Genomic DNA, 12,428 nt, shown 5'->3' with positions numbered 1-12,428 from the left:
CAAAAAAAATAAAAAACAACCAAAAAACTTCTGAGCCATTTCTCCAATTTCTCCAGCTCAATTACTCATCTTTTTAGGCATTTGGAACCAGCACTTAAAACTCTGGTTACAAGGTAGTTCACAGTCCTGCAGAAAACTGTAGTGTGTATTGAGTGAGAGGTCAACATAACAAAGAACACTTTTGCATTTACAGTTCCCTAACCACAAGTGCACTAGAGCTACATTTCCTGGTAGAGTTCCTCCCATTGCTTAGAGGCCCTGAGACTCCAGTCCAGGGCTGAGTGTCCACCCTCAATGCCATAGCCCTTACATGGGCACTGGAGAGAGTTGTGCTGCTTGTTTTCCACCTGTAAGGAAAAGCAACCCTACTCCACAGTGACACAATCAGAGAGGGGTTTGGAGAGGGCAGAAAGGGATGAAGGGGGCTCTGAACAGTCTGGGGACAGCCAATAGAACAAACCATGGTACTAACTATATTTGCTGCCCATGTGGACTCTGGGTAACCAGCAGTACCCTAAAAACACAACTCAGCAAAAGTCCCAAACGACCACTGTCCCTTTAAATTGAAAGCTGCCTGGGAGTTCCCCCCACCCCCACAGCTGGAGTTAGGAGGACTCAGCCTGGATTCCAGAGCAACAAAGGGTGTCCTTTGGCTTTTCACAAAGTTTCCTTCCTCTGTGACCAACACCCTTCACCTGCCCTTCCTTGAACTTCAATGCTTTGTGGCTGGCAGGCTTAGCTCTCCCTTCCCCTGAAATAAAACATTCAAAAGATAAAAGCAGGTATGGTCCAGTCTTCTGTTCCTAGCCACCTGTTTCCCCTCCCCAAGCAAAGGCTCAACCCATGAGCTGTCTTTCCAACCCAAGATGTAAATTTCCCCACCCATTTTTTCCCCTCTGAGACAAGATTTCTGTGTAGCCTTGCCTGTCCTAGAACTCACCCTGGGGATCAGGCTGGCCTTGCATTCAGAGGCTGGCCTGCCTCTGCCCCTGATGGGACTTAAGGCATGAGCTACCTCCAACTTACTTACTCCCCCAACCCAAGTTTTACAAAAACAGCTTTCCAAACACCGTTCTGCCCTTTTTCTAAGCTAATGCTGCTGTATATGGTAGGCCATTCCTAATCGTCACACAGTACATTTTTCTACTTTTTTTGTTGTTGTTGGTGGTGGGGGTTATTGAGACAGGTTTTCTCTACATAGCCATAGCTATCCTGGACTCTTTCTGTAAACCAAAGTAGCCTTGAACTCAGAGATCGGTCAGCCTCTGCCTTCCTACTGCTGGGATACAGGTGTGGTTCACCACACCTGGCCATTTCTCATTAACAACAGTATACCTTGGCTCCATTCAGTGTGGATAAAATTCTATGCCCAAACCCTAATGACCAATTATAGGTGCATTTACTGGAATAACAGTGGGCACATGACAGTGAATACAGGCAGAACAAATAGGAGGAAATACAGTTTTTTTTTTTTTTTTTTTTTTTTTTTTTTGCAGAGTCCAAGGATCCCTGGAGACATCCCTAATCTGGGCCTGAGAGATCAAGCTTCATGATCTTTAGCAAAAAGGATAAAAATGGCCTCATTATTTAATACAGGAGGGCCTGTTCTTATTTACATAATATTTTAAGAAATCTGCAACACCTTGACCTTTATCTTTTTTTGTTTTTCGAGATAGTTTCTGTGTGTTCAGCCTTAGGTGTCCTGGAACTCCTTCTGTAGACCAGGCTCAGAGATAACGCCTACCTCAGCCTCCCAAAGTGCTGGGATTAAAGGTGTGTGCCAACACTGCCCTGCCCATCTTGTATATATTCCTTAATGCAGTTTTACTTGCTTCATTGGATGCCTACTTAGAAAAGCCTTTTTTTCCTCTTGACTTTCCCAAGTTCTCTTGTAGAGCTTTTCGTTTGCAACCATATCTGTAACATGTTTGGAATATATCCCCTTGGTACCTAGAGTTCATCCAACACTGACAAACTCACTTATTCAATTCTTACAGGTGCAAAGAGCACCTTCCTCTTCCATTTAGTCATTTATACCTTTGCAGCAGTGTGTGGTTATGGTGTATGGGGGTCTTCGGGCAGCTAGAGGTTCAGTTCCTCCAGGCAAGGTCAGCGTGTGGCCGCTCTATTTCATCCCCAGGTCGTGAATGATTTTTTTTCTCCTGTCCCCAAGTCAGTCTCATGTAACTCTTCTGCGTGCCCCACCCCCTTGCGTTCGACCGTTTCACCCCAACTCCAATGCCTTGGGAGAGGGCAGTCCGGTGCTCTCTCTTGTCCCGCACGACCCCTATGTCCTGAATCCATCTGGGTTCCGTTTAACCCATCTGCTCCGCATCCCAAAGGTGTCCTGCGTGACCCCTTTGCCCCGCGTGACCTTTGCCTCGTATCCCACCTCAACCCGTGCCTCCCACGTGACGTCTGCTCTCTGTACCCCAAAGCGTTCCACAGGATTCTCCATCCTATGCTTCCCGTCCCCTCAAGCTGCGTAATCGGCCATGAATCCGTGTCCCCTCCAATTGCGACCTTCCGAGGCCCCTGCTGTTCAATTCCCCTCTGGCCAAGGTGACGCGGCCCCGCACCCTTAGGGACCGATACCGCAGGCTGGCTCCCTGCGGGGCGGGGCGGGGCCTCGGAGGCGGAAGTGCCCGGGGCGCTGGCGGCAGGACTGGTCCAGCCATGGGAGCTCCGGGCAGAGGCAGCGGCGGTAGCCGCAGAGGCGGCGGGGGCTGCCCAGGCGGGGGCGAGCGGCGCGGGGCGCGGGCGGGGTAGCGCGGGCCGAGCGCGGAGCCATGGGCCGGGTTGGGGCCGGGGTCGCGGCGCGGACGGCAGCGGCTGGGCCGCTACTGTTGCTGATGCTGCTCCTCGCTCGGCCCCCGCCTGCCGCCGCCGGCGACAGCAAGAAGAGCGGTGAGCCCGCACTGGCCTACGGCGCCATCCGAGCACGGGCCGTGGGCGGGGGGCGGGCGGGGGAGGCGGGGCGGATTGTGACTCTCGGTGGGCACCTGTGTGCTCACCTGGAGCGGAGATGTAGCTATGTTCTCACTCTGGGTTGCGCCCCCTGTGGGGCATCACGGGCTAAAAAATCCCCACGCCGGCTTTTCTGTCCCCGAGGCCCGCCGAGTTCGCTCACTTGGGGTGTACTCTACCGGTCCTGCTCCCTTATGCTTTGGGAACGCGATTGTGGCACCTAAAAGCCGGGAGGCAGAGGAACTTATCAACGAAGAACAGCCGAAGTGTGGTGGCTCAAGGGCCATCATTTGTTCTGGTGGAAGGGTAGAGCTGGACAAAGTTGGCCGGCCGGTCTCTGAAGTAGGAGTCCAGCCACCCTACAAAACGATCCTTCCCGTAGAGGAGTTTTTCAACTTCTTTGCATTTCTATTCTCTAAGCCCGGAAGTCTTGGACTATGTTTTGCTAGACCTTTGGCCCTCTGGGCTGTGCTTGAGGCAGAACGGGTTGACAGTGAGGCTCTAAGACATTTGCTTGTCCAATATTGCTTGAAACTCCCCAGTTCTTTGTACCAGTTGGTATTCCTTAGTTCCTGATGCTGGTTCTTTCCACTTGCCTTTTCCAACTCCCCCCATCCCGAAGTATTGCTCCTCCGAGCTCTTGTTTCTTTTGAGTGCCGTCCCCTCTGGCTTCTGAGCTTGGCATCACTTGAAAGGCAATGTCCCCTTAAAGACCTTCAGATACGTTGCTCCATACCACAACCTATTTTCTCCTCTTCCTCCATCCCTGGGATTAAGCTTAGTGAGGGTCATTGGCTAGGTGAGGGGCAAGTGGGTCTGTGACCATGGCTGCTTCAGTCTGTGGGTGGGCAGTATCTCCACACTTGCTAGGGTTTGGAAGGTTAGAGCAAAGTACTTTCACTAAGGTTCCCAGTGACTTTCTGTCTCAGGGACTTTCTGTTCCCACTCCCTACCAACCTTATGCACATGGGGGAGGTGTTTGGAGCAGGCAGGAGCTTGTTTGCTCAGCTGGCCCTCCCCATCCTTCCAACTTGTTCGGGGCTCACCCTATCATGCCAATTGTCCAGGTCTGATACATCTAACAAAATTCCTGGGTGTATCAAGGAAGCCTGGAGGGGTTTAGACATGAGAGTTTGGTGCTTTGAGTAGGTCTCATCTAAGTATCCAGATATCACAGATGTCAGCTCTTTTCCACAGCTTTGTGGGGGGACCAAGGGCTTTTCTCTTCCTCAGAGGTCACAGCCCAAGTGGGGAGGGATCTTCCCTCCTCAGCTTGGTGAGCAATATTCTGCCTCACAATTTTTTTCCTTCTCCATTATCATATCACCACTTTAGGGCATTTAGCAGCTCCTGGCATTCAGGCCTAGTCTGGTAAATGGGACCTGCAGATACCAGAGAGCTTGGAATTCATTGAGGGAGCCTCACTCTGCCCTACCCCCATGCCAGGCTCCTTTGCAGCTCCCTTTTCCAAGCAGGCTGCTAGCTTTTCTCCAGATGCCTCTGTTGGGAGGAGTCACATGGTTGGCTCACCTGACTCCCTCTTCCCTCTCCTAGGGGAACCAGGCAGGCACCTGGTGGGGCAAAGGAAGGTTTCCTGCCTGGGAACGATGCCAACCAGAATGTGTTTTTCTTAAAGCACTTCATCACTCATTAACCTCAAAGGGACAAGCAGTCTACCTTAGCCTATCCATAGGAATGCAGGGATCTAGAGAGAGGGGACACCCAAGATCATACAGGCACAAAGCTGGAGCTGGCACTAGGTACAGGGAAGGAAGCTGTAATCTGAGTCAGGGTTTGAAGCCATGTGGTGCCCTAGTCCTGGGGGTTTTGGGTAGTTTATCTCCTGGTCCTCTGTTTTGTCCTTGTACCACCATGCATGGGTATGTGCCCTGAGGGCAATTGGAGGTCTTGCCCATTTGGAACAGAGAGTCCCCCTGCCCCTTGGTTCAATTTTTGTTTTTTAATTGGGGGTGGTGGTGGTTCTAGAGACAGAGTTTTTCTGTAACAGCCCTAGTGTCCTGGAACTTGTTTTGTAGACCAGGCTGGCCTCAAATTCATAGGGATCCACCTGTGTCTGCCTCCCAACTGCTGGGATTAAAGGCCTGCACCACCTCTGCCTAGGCTGCCCCTTGATTCTTATAGATGTCTAGACTTCTGGACAAAAGTCCCTCATCATGGTCTTTTCCTGAGTAGGTATCTGGCTGTGTTCTAAGTCACAACAGGTGTGAGAGGCAGCTACCTTCTGGACCAAGCCTCTGTACCTGCCCATGTAGTTAGGAGAGGTTCAGAGAAGGTGAGGTGGGAGGGAGGAGCCTTTGCTATGGTCCAGAAGTCAAGGCAGATATCAGCAGGGGTGGGATCTCCTTCCTGACTACCTCCTGTTGTCTTTTTGTCTCCATCTCTTGGGTTTGATGCACCAGGATATAATGCAAGGAGTGGAACTAACTAACCAACAGACAGAAAGAGAGCTGGCTGGCTCTGAGTGTGTCCATCTGAAGGTGGTGGGTGCTAGGGGCTACTGGCTTCATTGTTTGCAAGTTGCTGTAGTATGAGAAGGCAAAGTCTCTGGTGAGTAGGCAGTGGCCATCCAGGGAGAGAAGGCAGAGGAATAACTGCTCATTTCTAGGAGAAACTTCTGATTACTGCAGACAACATCTAGGTGCCAGGAGGCATTTTCTACCTTGGCTAAGTTCAAAGTCTGAGTGACGAAGTCCAGAGTGGATCTTCTCATTCTTCCTGTGTGCCCCACCCACCTGACTGTCTTCTTTTCCATCTAGGAGCTGGGCTGGTGTCTGAGCACTTCTCACAGGCCCCACAGAAGCTGTCCTTCTACAGCTGGTATGGCAGCACCCGGCTCTTCCACTTTCGAGTGCCCCCAGACACAGTGTTACTTCGCTGGCTGCTGCATGTGTCCCAGGGTGGTCCTTCATGCACCGACGTAGAAATCACCGTGTAGGTACTCAGTATTCTGTCCCTAGCATCCATGCCTGGGGAAACCCTGTCCCTGACCCTAGATCTGATCTCTTGCAGGCATTTCCGCTATGGCGCCCCTCCTGTCATCAACCCGCTGGGCACTAGCTTCCCTGACAACACCCTGAGGCAGGCCTCCTTCTATATCAGGACACTACTGAGTACCATGATACTGGGCAACACCTCTGTCAACATCTCCCACCCAGCCCCTGGGGACTGGTTTGTGGTTGCTCACCTCCCTCCTTCATCTCAGAAGATCGAGGTGAAGGTGAGGGGGGCTGACCTCCTGGGATGAAGGCCAAACCCCTTTGATGTATGGAAGACCAGCAGCCTCTAGTCTACCTCTGGGGCAGACCTTACAATACTCTCAGCTATCAGACTCTGGATTCAACTCTCTTCCCCCTCAAAGATCTGTTCCTTTGGCCCACATCCTGCATTCTCTGACCCTTATCACTCCCTGCCTTGTTCTCTCCCAGGGCTCTGTTCCTACCTGTGCCTACACCTTCCAGCCTGATATGCTGGCTATGAGGGTGGTTGAAGTCTCCATCCTAGAGCCTGATGTTCCCCTCCCACAGACGCTGCTCTCCCACCCCAGCTACCTCAAGTGAGTGGAGTAGGGGAGGTCAAGTCTGTCCTATAGCCCCGACCTTTGGGTTTAGAGCAGGTGGTACCATTATCTCATCCTGCAGGTGAGAAGGCTGTACCTTATAGACATGTTGGAAAGAGAGGTCAGATACCTTCCCTAGGCAGATAGAGGAAGTTCACAGTATGAGCTAGTGAGTCTGAGTTGCCACCACCTTGCCACAGGATCTTTGTCCCTGAATACACCCAGGAGCTTCACTTGGAACTGCGGGGCTGTGTGTCCAGTGTGAGCCCCGGCTGCCCAGTGCGTCTCACAGTGGGTGGATCCACCCTGCCTAGAAACTTCCAAAAGGTGCTGAGTTGCACTGGCCTCACTCCATCATGCCATTTGCTGCTGTCCTCACCACCCTGGGGCCGGTGGCTACAAATGACAATTGAGAACCTGGCAGGACCTCATGTGTCAGTGGTCTTCACTGCTGAAGCTGCCTTTACAGGTGGGCTACATGGGAGGGAGGGGTGGACTGGCTCCGCCTACCTCCCCCAAAACTCCAGGCTTTTCTTTGTCTGAGCCCTTTATCCTCTTGACAGTGTGCAGGCCATGGAGTGTGACCTTCCATCATCATATGAAAAACAACCCAAACCAGAGCTATGACACCTCTGTGGGCCGGCTGTCCCAAAACCCTACCCAGTGGGGACTGGGCAGGAGTGGCAGGGTAGTCAGTGGCCCCTTCTGTCTCCTGAACTATCCAGTCATGAGAGAAGACACGGATGTAGTATCTGTCCACTTCCAGCCACTGAATGGGGCCTTCATACTGGTGTATTCACACATGCCTTCTGTAATGCAGCTCCGTCTTGACACAGGCATGGACAGCGGGGGCTCTCTCATCATCATCCTGAGGGTTAACCAGGTATCCTCTAGAAGCCCACTGAAGCAGTCCACAGTCACTTGTGACCTGGGCTTAACTCAGGATACAGAGTAATTTCAGCACTGAAATTGGGGTGGGGTGGCTTTTCACGCCATAGAGAAGGGGACCCATCTGAGGATAGATTTCCTCTAGGTGCAGCCCTGTCCCTGTCAGAAGTTGCCATAATTGTATCTGTGCAAAGGGCAGGGTAATCACTAGAACAGTTGAAGGGAATCCAGGCCATGATGAGCCTTGGGATAGCAGGAGGTCCCCCCCCCCCCCCCCGCCAGAAAAAAATACCCAGCATGACTGAGCTAACATGCAAGATGGGCAGGCAAGATACCGTTTTTAAGGGGTGAAAATGGCTAACCTGCACTTTTTCCCGTTCTAGACAGAGGTCACAAATGACACCTTGGTAGCAGCTTGTGTGAATGCTGCCTCGCCCTTTCTCAGCTTCAACACTTCACTCAACTGCACCACAGGTATTCTGGGCAGGCAGTTGTGGTGGAGAGACTGAGTGGTCCCTCTAGCCACCTCTGACAGCTCCCCCTCACCCACCCCATGCAGCCTTTTTCCAGGGCCATCCCATGTTTCTGAGTTCTTCATCTCACACGGCCAACCTCATCATTCCCTACCCGGAGACAGACAACTGGTACCTCTCCTTGCAGCTTGTGTGCCCTGAGAGTTCTGAGTATGTGAATCTGGGCCTGGGCAACATGAGACATGGGCTGCTAGCAATGAAGGGAAGCATCTCTGTGTTAGGAGGGGTTCTCTTTTCTACCTTCCCCCACCCCACAACAGCACTAGCAGGGGAAATGAGTGTCTTAGCTGTTGGAGTCTGGAGGGCTCAGCTCTGGGCTTGGGAGTCCTCGTGGTGGAGTGACCTGCAGAGCACTACAACCAGCCCTCTCAGGCCCCTCCTTTACAGGGATTGTGAACAGGCCATAGCTCGTGTGGAGACCATCTTGTACCTGGTGCCCTGTTTGAATGATTGTGGGCCATATGGCCAGTGCCTCCTGCTGCGTAGATACGGCTATTTGTATGCAGGCTGCAGCTGCAAAGCAGGTGAGAGTGACCGTGCAGAGCAAAGCAGGGACAAAACTCCCTCCCACTCCCCCACTGCTTCAGGCATATGGGCACTGAGGCATTTACAGGGGAGGTGTTGCCTCCTGACCTTGGCATTGCTTGTGTCCCACCTGCCTTGCCTGCCCATACCCACATCATGCCTACAAGTGTTTCTCTTGCCCATGCCTATGTCCAACTGCTCCCACTTTTATTGTGATTACATGCTGATCCACTTTTTTTTATGGCGGTTTCTACATAGTCACATGTGTTCCCATCTGTCCATGCTTGCCACATTCATGCCTACATGGCCACATATCTCTATAACTGTCCCTACTAATTCATATCTATTCATACCTGCCCCTACCTACACATACTTGTTCACACACCTTTCCCCAGGCTCATGTCTGCTCCCAGTAGGTCATACTTGCCCACACTTGCCTATATCTACACACATCTGCCCATACATGTTTCCCACTGCCCATGACTATCTGCACCAGCTATGCTTAATCCGTGCTTCTCCGCACCTGCTCATATCTGCTGTGAGTACACATACATGTCCAGACCTCCTGTCTACATGCATCTTCCATATTTGTCCCAACCTGCCCACACCTGTCCCCATTTGCCCATACCTGCCCACACTTATCTATGACAGTTTCTATCAGTACCAGTTTCCTCCTACCACACATGTGGCCTCCATTAGGCCTGTCTCTGAAGCCTCCCTCTGGGTGAGGAAGGGGCCTGAAAGTTCAGAAGCCTCCTGTCCGCTTCCAGGACACACCTAGGTATTGTGTGGCCCCCTAGGTTGGCGCGGGTGGAGCTGCACCGATAACAGCACAGCCCAGACTGTGGCCCAGCAGAAGGCAGCAGCGCTTCTGCTCACACTCAGCAACCTCATGTTCCTGGCCCCCATTGCTGTGTCAGTGCACCGTTCTTTCCTGGTTGAGGCCTCTGTCTACTTTTACACCATGTTCTTCTCCACGGTAGGGTTGACCCTAATCTCTTCGGGAACCTTGGGTAGGGATGTCAGGGCTGCTGCTCACTGCTTCACCTCACAGTTCTACCACGCCTGTGACCAGCCGGGGGACGCAGCACTGTGCATCCTCAGCTATGACACACTTCAGTACTGCGACTTTCTGGGCTCTGGGGCAGCCACCTGGGTGACCATTCTTTGCATGGCCCGTCTGAAGACAATTCTGAAACAGGTGAGTGGCCTCTGATGCTAAGTCCGGGCTCCAGGGAAGCAGAGGCCCTCACATACAATATGTGGACTGGCAAAGAGGGATAAAACAGTAAGGGCTGGGTGTCAACTCCCACATGATAACTAGCCACTCTTGGAGGAAGTCATAGGAAACTGAAGGAAGGGTGTGATCATCAGAGGACTCCAGGAAGGGAGATGGGAGTCCAGAACCCTAATCTCAAAGAGGAGCCAAGCCAGGCTTCCCTGAGAAGACTCAACCATGCTCCTGGGTTCCTTGTTCTAGGGCATTCTGGCGACTTTCTGTAGCAGCTGGACAGTGGAGATGACTCTTTGCTGCTTGTAAACTGCCTTCTGTCTGCAGGCTGGGTTACTGCTCATCAGGGGCATGCTTAGAAGCTCCATGATCATATAAAAAACTGGGCAAGGAAAATTCTGAAGAGTCCTGTGGGCTGAGTGTTAAGGGTTTGAACTTTCAGTCTGTGGCAGATGTGTTGATGGAGGCTTAGGTATGGGAGACCCTGGAAGGCTTGGTATACAGGATCATGCAAGTGTGTACATGACTGCCCATTAGGAGTAGGTATTACCATCTAGTTCTCAAAAGGTTCTTCTGTGTTCACCCTTGGACACAGTAAAGGGGCTAGAGGAAGGACACTTTCCTTCCCAGGTGGCTGAGCTGGAATGGGTCAAAATCTGCCAATAACTCCAAGAGGAGCTGGCAGATGTACCAGAATGACAGGAAACTGATAATGGGCATCCAGCACAGCAGTACCTTTTGTGTCTTGTATCATCACAGATGATTCTAGCCAAAGGCTCCCATGATCCCACAGGCAATCCCTGTGTCTCTCCCAGGTCCTGTTTGTCCTAGGTATACTGGTCATCGCCATGTCCTTACAGATGGATCGAAGAGGCATCTGGAACTTGATGGGACCCTGCCTCTTTGCCTTTGTGATCATGGCTTCCATGTGGGTAAGGAACAGGGCACATAGGTTTTCATGTTTAGACTCAGTTTAGATTCCAGTTTTTGCTGGAAGGGCTCCAAAACTCCACATCCACTTAGAGCCAGTAGCAGCTACTCATTGAGCCCCCAGTATGGCCGTTTGCCTGAGGTCTTGACCTGAGATCCACTAGCCATGAGTCCATATGCAGTTCTGCTGCCTAGATCTAGATAGACCTCGTAACCCTTGGGAACTGTGGTTGTACTCAAGCCTGCACTGACATTCATGTGGCTGTTCACTCTAGATGTACCGCTGTGGGCACCGGCGTCAGTGCTACCCTACCACGTGGCATCGCTGGGTCTTCTACCTCCTGCCTGGTATCTCCATGGCCTCTGTAGGTATCACCATCTACACTTCCATGATGACCAGCGAAAATTACTACTACACCCACAGCATTTGGCATACCCTATTGGCTGGTAGTGCAGCTTTGCTTCTGCCACCACGAGAGGAGCAGGCTGAGTCCTGGACTTGCTTGCAGAAGTTCCCTTGTCACTACCAGATCTGCAGGAATGATCGGGATGAGTTGTACACAGTGACATGATATGGCTGGCTCAAGGACACCTGATACTCTGATGACCTCTTCAGCTAGGACAGGAACAAGAGAGGTGCCTAACTAGCCCCAATCAGGTTTCCATCTGAATAAAATTGTCCTGCGACCTTTGGCTTCTTTCTCTAGAGGAGAGAACTCCTCCACCCCAAAATCTTTGTGGCTGCTGCCAATGTCCTTTGTAGGTCTCAGCTGCTTTCTACCTGGAGACCACAGGTACCAAGTGTGAGCAGATCATATGTATTGGTTGAAGATACAGATAAGGGAAAGATCCCCACTGTCCCATTCCTTTGTGAAGTGGTGATATGAGACCCACAAGGCAAGGAAGCCTGAGTTCATTTAGGTCACTGTTCCTGACAGCATGTAACACCCTGCCTTGGCATGGGGATGCCCTGTTGCTGCAGTTGCTGTGGTAGAGTCAAAGAGCTGATAAGACTCTGGGGTGCCATGCATTGTCCTTTCTTCTCTGTTGGAGCCAAAGATCCTGGGAAGTAGCAGGATGCTCAGTTGTTTGAAGTGTGGTCCCAGAAGGCACACACTTCCCTACTGGTGTGCCCTCCTCATCCTAAAGGCCTTAGGCCCTAGTATAGTAGCATTGTACTGTGTTGGCCTAGGCCCTAGGATGCTGACCTCCCTACTTAGGGGGTCAAGGGGGTCAGCATCGAGCTGAGGCTTGAGGAGTGGATTCTGGAGTCCTGGCCCAATTCTTCTGTGCCTCCTAGGAGCTCTGAGCTGATAGGTGCAGTGGTGCCCTGTCCCACTGTGAGGACCAACTGCTTTGTGGCCTTGGAGTTTTTTTTTCCAGGTTTTGTCTGGGATGTGGGCTGCTTCCCTTGCTACTGACATCCTTTATTTAGCCACCAAAGCACACTTCATTCCTTGAAAGGGGAAACATGTATATATTGTTGGGGGTGGTGGTAAAATATTAAACTGTTCTATGAAGGTGTATTTTTATGTAATTGATGAATTTAATATTCTACAATGATTTTTTTTCAAACCAGACAAGTGTTTTACATTTTTTTTTCTTGCGTCCCTGGAGGGAAAGGGAGGCTGGACCTAACAGGCCTGCCAAAGCTGTTGGGGAATCCCTGGGCTGCACTTGGTAGACGGTACCTTGAATTATTGCATTCTCAGATAATTTTTCACGGTCCCTAAAGAAGGCGGAGACAAAGGGATTGTTTTGGATTGATGGGTGTTGC

The 12,428-nt window shown here is 51.5% G+C and overlaps 1 protein-coding gene across 2 annotated transcripts; it reads left to right on the top strand.

Moving 5' to 3' along the window:
- The first annotated feature begins 2,642 nt into the window (after nucleotides 1-2,642).
- On the top strand, nucleotides 2,643-12,177 carry Pgap6 (post-GPI attachment to proteins 6). 2 transcript variants are annotated; one of them, XM_051181048.1, is made up of 13 exons: nucleotides 2,643-2,907; nucleotides 5,745-5,919; nucleotides 5,998-6,205; nucleotides 6,414-6,541; nucleotides 6,745-7,013; nucleotides 7,108-7,427; nucleotides 7,816-7,906; nucleotides 7,992-8,115; nucleotides 8,338-8,489; nucleotides 9,291-9,469; nucleotides 9,545-9,691; nucleotides 10,537-10,653; nucleotides 10,927-12,177. In XM_051181048.1, exons 1-13 carry the CDS (start codon nucleotides 2,790-2,792, stop codon nucleotides 11,221-11,223), a joined length of 2,325 nt encoding a protein of 774 aa, XP_051037005.1. In that variant the 5' UTR covers nucleotides 2,643-2,789; the 3' UTR covers nucleotides 11,224-12,177. The 2 variants fall into 2 exon arrangements, with proteins under 2 accessions (XP_051037005.1, XP_051037006.1); XM_051181049.1 differs by having other exon boundaries at nucleotides 2,644-2,907; nucleotides 8,353-8,489.
- The last annotated feature ends 251 nt before the right edge of the window (nucleotides 12,178-12,428 follow it).

The sequence above is a fragment of the Phodopus roborovskii genome, unplaced genomic scaffold (assembly GCF_943737965.1).
Source record: "Phodopus roborovskii unplaced genomic scaffold, PHOROB, whole genome shotgun sequence".
NCBI classification, from domain to species: Eukaryota; Metazoa; Chordata; class Mammalia; order Rodentia; family Cricetidae; genus Phodopus; species Phodopus roborovskii.
Note: the sequence above shows the minus strand (reverse complement) of the source record. Positions and strands in the feature narration are given on the sequence as shown.